Source organism: Coregonus clupeaformis, chromosome 26 (assembly GCF_020615455.1).
Source record: "Coregonus clupeaformis isolate EN_2021a chromosome 26, ASM2061545v1, whole genome shotgun sequence".
Lineage (NCBI taxonomy): Eukaryota > Metazoa > Chordata > Actinopteri > Salmoniformes > Salmonidae > Coregonus > Coregonus clupeaformis.
In genome coordinates, this window is record NC_059217.1 from 49,936,096 (window position 1) to 49,952,421 (window position 16,326).

At 44.4% G+C, this 16,326-nt stretch overlaps 1 protein-coding gene and 1 non-coding gene across 2 annotated transcripts in view; one reads left to right on the forward strand and one right to left on the reverse strand.

Annotated features, from left to right (window-relative positions):
* Positions 1-16,326, forward strand: part of LOC121578917 (dedicator of cytokinesis protein 1) — a 172,598-nt gene that overhangs the window by 151,821 nt on the left and 4,451 nt on the right. Inside the window, 5 exon segments of the mRNA XM_045207649.1 lie at positions 4,811-4,948; positions 7,318-7,460; positions 8,350-8,548; positions 10,821-10,986; positions 11,677-11,898. Coding sequence (XP_045063584.1) covers positions 4,811-4,948; positions 7,318-7,460; positions 8,350-8,548; positions 10,821-10,986; positions 11,677-11,898 — 868 coding nt within the window.
* On the reverse strand, positions 346-423 carry trnaa-cgc. The gene has a single exon. It is a non-coding gene; the product is annotated as a tRNA-Ala (tRNA).

Genomic DNA, 16,326 nt, shown 5'->3' on the forward strand with positions numbered 1-16,326 from the left:
ATGAGTACAAAGGCTGACTGTTTCGTTGTCGGCATTTCCTACCTAAGTTTTCCCACTTTGCCAATTAAGTAATCATTAAAATAATTGGCAACATGAAATGGTTTTGTGATGAATAGGCCATCTGATTCGATGAAAGATGGAGTTGAATTTGTCTTTCTGCCCATAATTTAATTGAAAGTACTCCAAAGTTGTTTTTTTCTATCACTTTATATCATTGATCTTGGCTTCATAATACAGTTTCTTCTTCTTTTGTCGAGTTTATAATTTATAATACATTTTTTGTCATTTAGCAGACGCTCTTATCCAGAGCGACTTACAGTTAGTGAGCGCATACATTTTTCATACTGGCCCCCCCGTGGGAATCGAACCCACAACCCTGGCCGTTGCGAGCGCCATGCTCTACCAACTGAGCTACACGGGGCCATAATCCCCCTAGCTACCTGCCTCCCTGGCTACTTGTGCACTCTCTATCAGTCCTCTATCAGTCCTGTGTACGTTTAGCTTCGCTGTCTCATAAAGGAGCAGTGTGATAAAAGGAGAAGGAAACAGACAGTGAGTCTAGAGAGTGGGAGTACGGGGCGGTGAGGTGACTATGGCAACCAGGCAATCCACATTCTACTGGGGCTTTAATGAACATAGTCAAGTTCCCTTGGCGTTCTCAGCAGGCTGTGGTTCTAAAGACACACACAAACACACACAAACATACACACACACAAGTACACTCCCCCACACATATACAGTGGGGATTACAAGTATTTGATACACTGCCGATTTTGCAGGTTTTCCTACTGACAAAGCATGTAGAGGTCTGTAATTTTTATCATAGGTACACTTCAACTGTGAGAGACGGAATCTAAAACAAAAATCCAGAAAATCACATTGTATGATTTTTAAGTAATTAATTTGCATTTTATTGCATGACATAAGTATTTGATACATCAGAAAAGCAGAACTTTAATATTTGGTACAGAAATCTTCGTTTGCAATTACAGAGATCATACGTTTCCTGTAGGTCTTGACCAGGTTTGCACACACTGCAGCAGGGATTTTGGCCCACTCCTCCATACAGACCTTCTCCAGATCCTTCAGGTTTCGGGGCTGTCGCTGGGCAATACGGACTTTCAGCTCCCTCCAAAGATTTTCTATTGGGTTCAGGTCTGGAGACTGGCTAAGCCACTCCAGGACCTTGAGATGCTTCTTACGGAGCCACTCCTTAGTTGCCCTGGCTGTGTGTTTCGGGTCGTTGTCATGCTGGAAGACCCAGCCATGACCCATCTTCAATGCTCTTACTGAGGGAAGGAGGTTGTTGGCCAAGATAAATAATAATAATAATATGCCATTTAGCAGACGCTTTTATCCAAAGCGACTTACAGTCATGCGTGCATACATTTTTGTGTATGGGTGGTCCCGGGGATCGAACCCACTACCTTGGCGTTACAAGCGCCGTGCTCTACCAGCTGAGCTACAGAGGACCACATGACATGCAGGATAGCCTATGGGATCGAGGTATTAAAGGTGATAACATGTTTAATGCAGAGGCTGCAGTATAGAACCTCAAGATCTCGCGATACATAGCCCCATTCATCCTCCCCTCAATACGGTGCAGTCGTCCTGTCCCCTTTGCAGAAAAGCATCCCCAAAGAATGATGTTTCCACCACCATGCTTCACGGTTGGGATGGTGTTCTTGGGGTTGTACTCATTCTTCTTCTTCCTCCAAACACTGCGAGTGGAGTTTAGACCAAAAAGCTCTATTTTTGTCTCATCAGACCACATGACCTTCTCCCATTCCTCCTCTGGATCATCCAGATGGTCATTGGCAAACTTCAGACGGGCCTGGACATGCGCTGGCTTGAGCAGGGTGACCTTGCGTGCGCTGCAGGATTTTAATCCATGACGGCGTAGTGTGTTACTAATGGTTTTCTTTGAGACTGTGGTCCCAGCTCTCTTCAGGTCATTGACCAGGTCCTGCCGTGTAGTTCTGGGCTGATCCCTCACCTTCCTCATGATCATTGATGCCCCACGAGGTGAGATCTTGCATGGAGCCCCAGACCGAGGTTGATTGACCGTCATCTTGAACTTCTTCCATTTTCTAATAATTGCGCCAACAGTTGTTGCCTTCTCACCAAGCTGCTTGCCTATTGTCCTGTAGCCCATCCCAGCCTTGTGCAGGTCTACAATTGTATCCCTGATGTCCTTACACAGCTCTCTGGTCTTGGCCATTGTGGAGAGGTTGGAGTCTGTTTGATTGAGTGTGTGGACAGGTGTCTTGTATACAGGTAACGAGTTCAAACAAGTGCAGTTAATACAGGTAATGAGTGGAGAACAGGAGGGCTTCTTAAAGAAAAACTAACAGGTCTGTGAGAGCCGGAATTCTTACTGGTTGGTAGGTGATCAAATACTTATGTCATGCAATAAAATGCAAATTAATTACTTAAAAATCATACAATGTGATTTTCTGGATTTTTGTTTTAGATTCCATCTCTCACAGTTGAAGTGTACCTATGATAAAAATTACAGACCTCTACATGCTTTGTAAGTAGGAAACCCTGCAAAATCGGCAGTGTATCAAATACTTGTTCTCCCCACTGTATATACCACCTGACACCAGTAGGAGGGGAATGTTATGGAGTATAATATACCACCTGACACCAGTAGGAGGGGAACGTTATGGAGTATAATATACCACCTGACACCAGTAGGAGGGGAACGTTATGGAGTATAATATACCACCTGACACCAGTAGGAGGGGAACGTTATGGAGTATAATATACCACCTGACACCAGTAGGAGGGGAACGTTATGGAGTATAATATACCACCTGACACCAGTAGGAGGGGAACGTTATGGAGTATAATATACCACCTGACACCAGTAGGAGGGGAACATTATGGAGTATAATATACCACCTGACACCAGTAGGAGGGGAATGTTATGGAGTATAATATACCACCTGACACCAGTAGGAGGGGAATGTTATGGAGTATAATATACCACCTGACACCAGTAGGAGGGGAATGTTATGGAGTATAATATACCACCTGACACCAGTAGGAGGGGAATGTTATGGAGTATAATATACCACCTGACACCAGTAGGAGGGGAATGTTATGGAGTATAATATACCACCTGACACCAGTAGGAGGGGGAATGTTATGGAGTATAATATACCACCTGACACCAGTAGGAGGGGAATGTTATGGAGTATAATATACCACCTGACACCAGTAGGAGGGGAATGTTATGGAGTATAATATACCACCTGACACCAGTAGGAGGGGAATGTTATGGAGTATAATATACCACCTGACACCAGTAGGGAGGGGAACGTTATGGAGTATAATATACCACCTGACACCAGTAGGAGGGGAACGTTATGGAGTATAATATACCACCTGACACCAGTAGGAGGGGAATGTTATGGAGTATAATATACCACCTGACACCAGTAGGAGGGGAACGTTATGGAGTATAATATACCACCTGACACCAGTAGGAGGGGAACGTTATGGAGTATAATATACCACCTGACACCAGTAGGGAGGGGGAATGTTATGGAGTATAATATACCACCTGACACCAGTAGGAGGGGAATGTTATGGAGTATAATATACCACCTGACACCAGTAGGAGGGGGAATGTTATGGAGTATAATATACCACCTGACACCAGTAGGAGGGGAATGTTATGGAGTATAATATACCACCTGACACCAGTAGGAGGGGGAATGTTATGGAGTATAATATACCACCTGACACCAGTAGGAGGGGGAATGTTATGGAGTATAATATACCACCTGACACCAGTAGGAGGGGAACGTTATGGAGTATAATATACCACCTGACACCAGTAGGAGGGGAATGTTATGGAGTATAATATACCACCTGACACCAGTAGGAGGGGAATGTTATGGAGTATAATATACCACCTGACACCAGTAGGAGGGGGAATGTTATGGAGTATAATATACCACCTGACACCAGTAGGAGGGGAATGTTATGGAGTATAATATACCACCTGACACCAGTAGGAGGGGAATGTTATGGAGTATAATATACCACCTGACACCAGTAGGAGGGGAACGTTATGGAGTATAATATACCACCTGACACCAGTAGGAGGGGAACGTTATGGAGTATAATATACCACCTGACACCAGTAGGAGGGGAACGTTATGGAGTATAATATACCACCTGACACCAGTAGGAGGGGAATGTTATGGAGTATAATATACCACCTGACACCAGTAGGAGGGGAACGTTATGGAGTATAATATACCACCTGACACCAGTAGGAGGGGAACGTTATGGAGTATAATATACCACCTGACACCAGTAGGAGGGGAATGTTATGGAGTATAATATACCACCTGACACCAGTAGGAGGGGAATGTTATGGAGTATAATATACCACCTGACACCAGTAGGAAGGGGAATGTTATGGAGTATAATATACCACCTGACACCAGTAGGAGGGGAACGTTATGGAGTATAATATACCACCTGACACCAGTAGGAGGGGAACGTTATGGAGTATAATATACCACCTGACACCAGTAGGAGGGGAATGTTATGGAGTATAATATACCACCTGACACCAGTAGGAGGGGAACGTTATGGAGTATAATATACCACCTGACACCAGTAGGAGGGGAATGTTATGGAGTATAATATACCACCTGACACCAGTAGGAGGGGAACGTTATGGAGTATAATATACCACCTGACACCAGTAGGAGGGGAATGTTTTGTGTCCATTTTGTTGTGTGTTGAGGTTCCTTACTTGACTGTTGTGTCCATTGTGTGTTTTCAGATCCCTTACCTGGCTGATGGAGTTCGTATCCATGGAGAGAAAGTGACTGAGGCTCTGAGGCCTTTCCATGACCGTCTGGAGGCCTGCTTCAAACAGCTCCGAGAGAAAGTGGAGAAACAGTACGGAGTCAAGACACTGGTAAGATCTCTCTGCTATGCTCTCTGCTCCTCTCTGCTCCTCTCTTCTCCTCTCTTCTCCATTCTCCTCTCTTCTCCTCTCTTCTCCTCTCTTCTCCGTTCTCCTCTCTTCTCTTCTCTTCTCCGTTCTCCTCTCTCCTGTCTCCTCCTCTCTCCTTCTCTTCCTCTCTACTTCTCCCCTCTCTCTCTATCCTCTTTCCTCCTTTCCTCTCATCCTACTCTCTCCTACACATTTTACATTGACATGTTAGTCTTTTAGCAGACGCTCTTATCCAGAGTCACTTACAGTTAGTGCATTCATCTTCAGATAGCTAGGTGAGACAACCACATATCACAGTAGTTAGTATATTCATCTTCGAGCTAGTGAGACAACCACATATCACAGTAGTTAGTATATTCATCTTCAGATAGCTAGTGAGACAACACATCAAGATTTAGATAGTAGGTGAGACAACCGCATATCACAGTCATAGAAAGTAGGAGGGGGGGTCAAGTGCAAGGAGTGTGAGGAGGATGAGTATTTAAAATGAAGAGGTAGGGTTTCAAATGTTTTCAGAAGATGGGCAGGGACTCTGCTGTCCTAGCTTCAGGGGGAAGCTGGTTCCACCATTGGGGTGCCAGGACAGAGAAGAGCTGGGACTGGGCTGAGCGGGAGTGGGAGGGCTAAGAGACCTGAGGTGGCAGAACGGAGTGGGAGGGGTTGGGGTGTTGAGTTTGAGGGAGGGGCAGTTCCTCTTGGTGTACTCCTACTCTCTCCTCTCCTATTGCTGGCCCATTCAAAAGTGTCCCTGGATTTATTTCCACACAAACTTTTGTGCCATTCACCTGCAGTTTTGTCAAAATTATGGCCACAATTAGGATTATTTTACAACAGCTTTTTACGTTGATCCCATGGTGTTTCTGTTGACGCACGGAGCAGAACAGAACAGACACAGACCTTGACTCAGTATTTGAGTTCCTTAACTCTCCATATCCCCAAGTTTGTTGTCTTCCTGAACGGCCCTCTATTGTGTCCTTGTTATGGGAATTTCTATCTCTAATTCAACCTAAGCTTGAATCATTACCAGAGGTTGTAAGGCTCTGGTTTTAATCATAAATGATTCAAGGTCCATAACCACGAAGAAGGATTTTTTTGTATTTTTATTCATGGAGAGCTCTGACGCCAAAAACACAAACATACGGTTTTATACCTCCTGAACTTGACTCCTCCCACCTTTAGGTGGCTTTTCTAAACAGTTTCCGCCTTCCCCTTCACCCTTGAATGTTTAGTACCGCCCCCTCTGTTAGTGGGTTGACACTACATGATAATTCTAACATTTATACTGTATTTTGGGGTGAAATCCTTTAGTCATTATTCTTAAAATCCAAATTAATCTAACAGTCCTGTTCTCTCAGTCTCTGAACCCCAATGCTGCTGACAACGCTAGCTACCAGGACCCTGGGCCAGTTCAGTATGGAAGAGCACACACACTGAATAGCCCCAAGGGCATGGATCTGTAGATGCTATAGACTAACACTGATGCCAGGAGGCAGGTATTGATCACTCAGAGATAGGAGGAGAATGTACATGGTATAAATTCATGAGGTTGGACTATCATCACTGCCGCTGGCTCGCGTGGCGTGTGCTTGCGGCGTGTGTGTGTGCTTGTGTGTGTGTGCACACGGCATTAATGAATATGCTATAAGAGCCCTGCTCAAAGACAGAACAGCACAGCCATAGCACAACAGATCAGGCTGACAGCAGACTGGGACTCTCTCAGGGGACTACCAGAAACAGAACTTTATGTTATAGCCGGACCTTGTAGTCAGGACTGCCAATGTTATATGGAGCTCAATAATCTCTCTGTCTCTCTCTCTGTCTCTCTCTCTCTCTCTCTCTCTCTCTCTCTCTCTCTCTCTCTCTCTCTCTCTCTCTCTCTCTCTCTCTCTCTCTCTCTCTCTCTCTTTATCTCTATCTCTCTCTCTGTCTCTCTCTCTCTCTCTCTCTCTCTCTCTGTCTCTCTCTATCTGTCTCTCTCTATGTCTCTCTCTCCCTGTCGCTGTCTCTCTCTCTGTCTCTCTCTATCTGTCTCTCTCTATGTCTCTCTCTCCCTGTCGCTGTCTCTCTCTCTGTCTCTCTCTCTCTCTGTCTCTCTCTCTCTGTCTCTCTCTGTCTCTGTCTCTGTCTCTCTCTGTCTCTCTGTCTCTCTCTCTCTCTGTCTCTCTCTATCTGTCTCTCTCTGTGTCTCTCTCTCTGTCTCTCTCTGTCTCTGTCTCTCTCTCTCTCTGTCATGATTAACTGTGGTGTACATGATGTTGTCAGTGTGTTATTAGATAATGGTGTAGTAACTGCGTGGCACTACACTGTGTTGTGTGTGTTTCTTTCTGCAGCCTGCGGTGGATGACAGGCGTGGGTCCCGTCCTCGCTCTATGGTGCGTTCCTTCACCATGCCCTCACAACAGAGACCGCTCTCTGTGGCTTCAGTCAACTCCGTCTCCTCTGACAACTCACCCTCCAGACCTGGCTCAGACGGGTAAGGAATGACACAGACAGAGAGAGAGAGAGACAGACACGTTTATGTGACAAATGTGGACGTCCAGATAAAAACAGTAAAATGGGGGACACCTCCCTGAATTTCTGAACACACCTTTCAATAAGGACTGACACAATGATGCACATGTTCATGTGACAAATGGGGACATCAGGGGAAAAGGGAATTTTTGCAAATTTCAGAACACAGCTTCCAATAATACACACACAAACACACACTTTTATGTGAAAAATTGGGACGTCAGAAAAAAACCAGCAAAATGAGACACTCCTTTTTGAATGTCTGACCACACCTTCATTAAGGACTAATATACACACTATACACATTTCAGGTTTATATTCAATATATACATTTTTCTGCGATAGAAATCCTTGGGCAGGCCACTTAAGCGTTTCTTCGGGATGCCTAAGTCTAAACTAAAAAAATGTAACGACTAAAACCAGATATAAAGTATTTAGAAAAGATAATGGACTAATAACTTTTTTTTATAAAATGATTCTCAAATGTAAATAATCTTTGAGTACTAACAATCACCAAAAACAATGTATTTAACAGTATTGATTTTGTTATTAAGATTGAGCAAAAGAACACAGCATTAGCCATGGCAAAATGCATAGAATGGCAGGAAATTCACTTTAAAACTGCAAAAAATGTATCTCGGCGCCATGAAGAAATTCTGAGAATTGCAGGAAACTGGCTTAAAAACGCTAAAATAGCTGTAAAAAAAAAACACAAAGATGGGGGCCACTAATTTTTGTTCTAAAATTCAGCCGTGCCGACAGTGCCCACAATTTAAGCCCCTTTTTGATGCAGAAAACCCCTGCTCATCACAGATCTTCATTAATTCTCCCTGTTGTCCTCTCCCTCCCAGCTTTGCCCTAGAGCCTCTCCTGCCAAAGAAGCTGCACTGTAAGTCCCAGGACAAGCTGGAGCGCGACGAGTCGGAGAGGGAGAGGAAGGACAAGAAGAAGGAGAAGAGGAACAGTAAGCACCAGGAGATCTTCGACAAGGAGCTGAAGACCACTGAGATCCTCCTGCAGCCCGCCGAGGCAGTCATACTGTCAGAGACGGTGAGTGGGAAACTATCCCTAGGCTCCTCCCTCCTCTCCTCTCCTCTCAGCACCACATCCTCCTAGCTCCAGGCTCCTCCCCTCCCTCCCTCTCTCCCTCCCCCCTCTCTCCTCTCCTCTCTGCACCACATCCTCCTATCTCCAGGCTCCTCTCTTCCCTCTCTCCTCTCCTCTCCTCTCCGCACCACATCCTCCTATCTCCAGGCTCCTCTCCTCCCTCCCCCTCCCTCCTCTCCACACCACATAATTCTACCTCCAGGCTCCTCTCCTCTTCTCTTCATTACAGCAGCAGAGCATCAAAGCCCTCTGCTCTGGCCCTTTGGGATGAAGCCACCGGTCGGTAATGAAATTAAGATAAGGATCTGAGTGTGGCCCTGGTGGTAGATCAGCCAGCCAGGCATCAGTCGTCTGGTCCCTGATAGAGCTTCTACCCTGGGGCCTGAGAATTGAGGAGAGATGACTCTTTCATTCAATCTCATTGGCACAGGGAAGAGGCTAACATCTGTAAGCTGTAGGATTTACAGTGCCTTCGGAAACTATTCAGACCCCTTGACTTTTTCCACATTTTGTTACGTTACAGCCTTATTCTAAAATTGATTAAATTGTTTTTTCCCCTCATCAATCTACACACAATACCCCATAATGACAAAGCAAAAACAGGTTTTTAGAAATGTTTGCTAATTTATTAAAAATAAAAAACGGAAATATTACATTTACATAAATATTCAGAACCTTTACTCAGTACTTTGCTCAATGCTGTAAACCCTTTGGCAGCGATTACAGCATTGAGTCTTCTTGGGTATGACGCTACAAGCTTGGCACACCTGTATTTGGGGAGTTTCTCCCATTCTTCTCTGCAGATCCTCAAGCTCTGTCAGGTTGGATGGGGAGCGTTTCAGGTTTCTCCAGAGATGTTCGATCGGGTTCAAGTCCGGGCTCTGGCTGGGCCACTCAAGGACATTCAGAGACTTGTCCCGAAGCCACTCCTGCATTGTCTTGGCTGTGTGCTTAGGGTCGTTGTCCTGTTGGAAGGTGAACCTTTGCCCCAGTCTGAGGTCCTGAGCTCATTAAAATGCAAATCAATTTATAACATTTTTGACATGCGTTTTTCTGGATTTTTTTTTTGTATTTCTGTCTCTCACTGTTCAAATAAACCTACCATTAAAATTATAGACTGATCATGTCTTTGTCAGTGGGCAAACGTACAAAATCAGCAGGGGATCAAATACTTTTTTCCCTCACTGTAAATAAATGTGTAGCCCTTTAAAACTTCTTCACAATAAAGCTTGAAATTATACCCTACCATGTGAAAACCAATATTGAGGCACTAACCACAAATGAGATGCAGTAAGCTGACAATAAACAGCAGTTTCCATCTGGACCCTGCTTCAGAAATACAAATAGCCTTCATATGTTCAGAGGGAAATACGCTGAGCCAATCCCGACGAGGATACGAAAGCAATTTTCACTGTAAATTATATTGAATTGATCTCTCCTTTGTTATACTTCAACAGACACAGTTGGTCTTTCAGTGCAGTACATTCACAGAATGGTGATCTCACTTGGTTTTCAATTGAGTCAGGATGTAGTTTAGATGGTCTGACTTTACCACTAATAAATAATAGGTTTGGTAGCAACATGATGGTGATAGGTGGCATCTCTCTCTCTCTCTCTTTCTCTTTCTCTTTCTCTTTCTCTTTCTCTTTCTCTTTCTCTTTCTCTTTCTCTCTCTCTCTCTCTCTCTGTCTCTCTCTCTGTCTCTCTCTGTCTCCTCTCTCTCTGCCTCTGTCTCTCTCTCTCTCCCTCTCTCTCCTCTCTCTCCTCTCTCTCTTTCTCTCTCTCTCTCTCTCTGTCTCTCTCTCTCTCTCTCTGTCTCTCTCTCTCTCTCTGTCTCTGTCTCTGTCTCCTCTCTCTCTCTCTCTCTGACTCCCCTCTCTCTCCCTCTCTCTCCTCTCTCTCTCTCTCCTCTCTCTCTCTCTCTCTGACTCCCTCTCTCTCTCCCTCTCTCTCCTCTCTCTCTCTCTCTCCTCTCTCTCTCCCTCTCTCTCTTTCTCTCTCTCTCTCCTCTCTCTCCTCTCTTTGTTTCTTGCTTGCTTTTTTATTTCTTGCTCTTTCTTTATTGATTGATTGCAACATGATCTCTGATGCCGCTCTTCAGACTTCCTCAGATCAGCCCGCGGAGGCCGCTTATGTCTTTTTCTAATTAGATTGATTGATTTGACCAGATTCCAACAGGATCTGTAATATGTCTCTCCTCTCTCTGTGTGTTCAGATCAGCCCACTGAGGCCTCAGAGACCAAAGAGTCAGGTGTTGAACCTGTTGAGTGGAGACCGCCGTCTCTCTGTGTCCCCCGGACCCCCCCAGCCCCAGTCCTCCCCGGGCCCCCCACCCATCACCCCCAGGAACAAACTGTCCTTCAGCCTACACACCGTTTCCAGTGAGTACACACACATACGCACCTTCCAGGTACCTCCACCATGTTCTCTTACCCTGCAGGCTGAATGTCTCCTTCCCTGGGCTCTCTAGGGTCGTCTCTGTCTTCCCTGGGCTCTCTAGGGTCGTCTCTGTCTTCCCTGGGCTCTCTAGGGTCGTCTCTGTCTTCCCTGGGCTCTCTAGGGTCGTCTCTGTCTTCCCTGGGCTCTCTAGGGTCATCTCTGTCTTCCTTGGGCTCTCTAGGGTCGTCTCTGTCTTCCCTGAGCTCTCTAGGGTCTTCTCTGTCTTCCCTGGGCTCCATAGGGGGTCGTCTCTGGCTGTGTCATTGCATCACTGTGTCGTAGCATCACTCCATCCCACGTTATCCCCACAGAAACTATGCGGAGATAGATAGATGGGGTGTCTCAGCCGCTGTTAGATCTGGAGCTCAGACAGACAGATCGTAACGCTGCTCGTTCCGTGGGGAAGCGAATGCTCCTACCACTGTCCCTCCCAAGCATCTTTGACCGGTGTTTTGGCTTCCTGCCCCGCATACTGCTCTAACTTGCGAGTTGGTAATCTCCTGCTCGTTTGATAAAGTGCAGCCAGGATCCATACAGTGAGTTAGTTCTCTGCCTTCTCTCTGTTTATCGTGCTGGTGCATGTGTCATCAAGTCTGTGTTGCTTGTGTGTGTTTGCCATTTCACTGGAGGAGTTTGTGTTCAGGAGGCGTGGGGTGTTCAGGAGGCGGAGCTTGTGTTCAGGAGGCGTGGGGTGTTCAGGAGGCGGAGCTTGTGTTCAGGAGGCGGAGCTTGTGTTCAGGAGGCAGGGGGTGTTCAGGAGGCGGAGCTTGTGTTCAGGAGGCGGGGGGTGTTCAGGAGGCGGAGCTTGTGTTCAGGAGGCGGGGGTGTTCAGGAGGCGGAGCTTGTGTTCAGAAGTTAGGGGGTGTTCAGGAGGCGGAGCTTGTGTTCAGGAGGCGGAGGGTGTTCAGGAGGCGGGGTGTGGGTTGTGTGCGAACTCATTTTAGCTCACAACAAGTTTATAGCATAATACTAGACAGGATAACGCTGCAAAGCTCAATGCGGGGGAATACGTATCAAGCACTACACTCCATGAACTACTCGATCAACAACAAGAGATCTGATAGATCTGCAGGAAAATAACTAATTCCTTCCTGCAACTCTTTATGGATTCTACTAACAAAAGGGTTGATGATCTGTTTAAGGATATAATGGAATCTAAACACAGTTTGGAGTTTACACAGCCGGAGGTGGAGGAACTAAAGGGCGTGAATGTCACCAGCCAGACCGCATTCAAAACCATGTTTGAGGATTTCGCAATTTTCCAAACAACACTTGACAAGCGCTCTTCCAAAGGAGACTACCTCGAAAACCAATCGAGGTGCAATAACATTTTAATTGATAGAATTGAGGACGTATAGATTGAAACTTGGCGTGACACAGAATCTGGACGGCCCAGATCTATAGTGGTGAAACTGCTCAGGTCCAAAGACAAGGAGATACTCAGGAGAGCCAAGTGCCTGAAGACAAGGATTGGAGCCAAGTGCCTGAAGACAAGGAGATTCTCAGGAGAGCCAAAAGTGCCTGAAGAAAGTGCCTGAAGCCAACGATACATTTCATAATTGTGTTGATCCAGATTCAAATTTCTTGAAATTGACCAGAGATGAGTCTATCACTTGTGATTACTATAATGTTAAGCAGTTGCACAACCTGTTTGGCAGTTTATCTAATTCCAAACGTATTTTCTACCTTTCATTTGAACGTTCACAGTCTTCCTAAAAATCATGACCACCTTGTTCATTTATCTGTCTTTCTCTCAGTCATGTATGTTCCATCGTTGCCCTTTCAGAAACATGGCTGACTGAAGAGACAACCGTGCTTTATGACATGTCTCCTCATAATGCTGTTCTCCACTGTGGAACATCCAGAGTGGGAGGGGCCATTTTTGTTCATAAACATTTCAATTATTTGTAAGAGAGGACCTCGCACTTACATCTGATAACATTAATGTTGAATCTCTTTTCATAGAAATTCCCTCCTGTTCATTTTTTGGTTGTACATTTGGTTTTGTAATCGGATGCATCTAATTGGCCACCTGATTCTGACATTGGTAGGTTCATTGGATTAATAATGAAGATAAAATGTGTTTTCTATTGGGTGATTACAACATGAACGTATTTAAAAGTGAGAACCACTAACTGACATTTGACTTTTTGAATACTTTATACTCCAGCTATCTGTTTCCAGATAGTGACCAGTTCATCTGCAACCCTTATTGATAATATTTTTACAAATTCTTTAATAATGTGGCTAATACAGGTATACATTATAATGACATTTCTGACCACTTTCCAATTTTCCACTTCTCTTCGGCAGCTGGAAATGAACAGATGGGAATGATTAGTAGCGTTAAATGTAGAATATTTAACTAAAGTAATTGCGAGCGCTTTAAGATGTTGATTGATGATATTTCATGGGAAAATATTTATAATCAGGCCGATGTGGAGTCTGCTTACCAGACTCACATCTTTCAACTCTGTATTTCACCACTGCTTTCCCTGAGTTAAACCACATAAGAGAGCAGCAGAAGGGTTCTGGAAACCTTGGTTTACAACCGGTCTCAAAAAATCCTCAGTAAAAAAAAGTTGCATAAAAAGTTCCTCAAAAATCCCTCTCCCCTGAATTCTGCAAATTACAAAAAGTATAAGAACAAATTTACTCACCTACTTCAGATATCAGTGTCTTCCTCGATTACTGAGCCTCTAACGTATATCTAATATCCTCCCGAGTGGCGCAGTGGTCTAAGGCACTGCATCGCAGTGCTAGCTGTGCCATTAGAGATCCTGGTTCGAATCCAGGCTCTGTCGTGGCGGCGCACAATTGGCCCAGCGTCGTCCAGGGTAGGGGAGGGAATGGCCAGCAGGGATGTAGCTCAGTTGGTAGAGCATGGCGTTTGCAATGCCAGGGTTGTGGGTTCGATTCCCACGGGGGGCCAGTATGAAAAAATAAATAATAATAATAATAATAATAATAATGTATGCACTAACTGTAAGTCGCTCTGGATAAGAGCGTCTGCTAAATGACTAAAATGTAAAATATCTTCACCAAATCTATTCAAACTGGTATTGTTCCTAAAGATTTGAAAATATTCCAAAGTTATCCCCCTCTATAAATCTGGGGATCCAAGATATTTTAAATTATCGCCCAATATCTGTACTACTGTGTTTTTCTAAAATCTTAGAAAAATGGGTGTAGAAGAGACTGTTGAAACATTTAAATCAACACTGTATTCTATATCAGCACCAATATGGGTTTCGAAAAAAACTACTTTCGTAAAAACTACTGGCTTGCAACTTGTGGATAAAATCTTTACAGCCCTGAACAACAGTGAATATACTCTTGACATCTTTTTAGATTTATCCAAAGCGTTTGACACGGTTGATCTTGAAATATTACTTTCTAGATTGCATTACTACGGTTTTCATGATTATACATATAATTGGCTACGTACAGTGGGGAAAAAAGGATTTAGTCAGCCACCAATTGTGCAAGTTCTCCCACTTAAAAAGATGAGAGAGGCCTGTAATTTTCATCATAGGTACACGTCAACTATGACAGACAAATTGAGGAAAAAAATCCAGAAAATCACATTGTAGGATTTTTAATGAATTTATTTGCAAATTATGGTGGAAAATAAGTATTTGGTCACCTACAAACAAGCACGATTTCTGGCTCTCACAGACCTGTAACTTCTTCTTTAAGAGGCTCCTCTGTCCTCCACTCGTTACCTGTATTAATGGCACCTGTTTGAACTTGTTATCAGTATAAAGACACCTGTCCACAACCTCAAACAGTCACACTCCAAACTCCACTATGGCCAAGACCAAAGAGCTGTCAAAGGACACCAGAAACAAAATTGTAGACCTGCACCAGGCTGGGAAGACTGAATCTGCAATAGGTAAGCAGCTTGGTTTGAAGAAATCAACTGTGGGAGCAATTATTAGGAAATGGAAGACATACAAGACCACTGATAATCTCCCTCGATCTGGGGCTCCACGCAAGATCTCACCCCGTGGGGTAAAATTATCACAAGAACGGTGAGCAAAAATCCCAGAACCACACGGGGGACCTAGTGAATGACCTGCAGAGAGCTGGGACCAAAGTAACAAAGCCTACCATCAGTAACACACTACGCCTGCCAGGGACTCAAATCCTGCAGTGCCAGATGTCCCCTGCTTAAGCCAGTACATGTCCAAGCCCATCTGAAGTTTGCTAGAGTGCATTTGGATGATCCAGAAGAGGATTGGGAGAATGTCATATGGTCAGATGAAACCAAAATAGAACTTTTTGGTAAAAACTCAACTACGTCGTGTTTGGAGGACAAAGAATGCTGAGTTGCATCCAAAGAACACCATACCTACTGTGAAGCATGGGGGTGGAAACATCATGCTTTGGGGCTGTTTTTTCTGCAAAGGGACCAGGACGACTGATCCGTGTAAAGGAAAGAATGAATGGGGCCATGTATCGTGAGATTTTGAGTGAAACCTCCTTCCATCAGCAAGGGCATTGAAGATGAAACGTGGCTGGGTCTTTCAGCATGACAATGATCCCAAACACACCGCCCGGGCAACGAAGGAGTGGCTTCGTAAGAAGCATTTCAAGGTCCTGGAGTGGCCTAGCCAGTCTCCAGATCTCAACCCCATAGAAAATCTTTGGGGGAGTTGAAAGTCCGTGTTGCCCAGCGACAGCCCCAAAACATCACTGCTCTAGAGGAGATCTGCATGGAGGAATGGGCCAAAATACCAGCAACAGTGTGTGAAAACCTTATGAAGACTTACAGAAAACGTTTGACCTGTGTCATTGCCAACAAAGGGTATATAACAAAGTATTGCGAAACTTTTGTTATTGACCAAATACTTATTTTCCACCATAATTTGCAAATAAATTCATTAAAAATCCTACAATGTGATTTTCTGGATTTTTTTCTTCTCAATTTGTCTGTCATAGTTGACGTGTACCTATGATGAAAGTTACAGGCCTCTCTCATATTTTTAAGTGGGAGAACTTGCACAATTAGTGGCTGACTAAATACTTTTTTCCCCCCACTGTAGTTATGTTCATGATAGAGGACAATTTGTTTATTCAAATGGCTGTGCATCTACCAGGGCCAAGACATCCTGTGGCGTCACACTGAGTTTGATAATTGGACCTTTGTTATTCCTAATCTATAGCAATGACTTTACCATACTTCCAATTCTCTTTGCTGATGATACCAATTCGATTTTATCACGCAATAATTTTGATTCACTAAGTAATGAAGCCAACTCAAGCGTGGCCAAATTTTC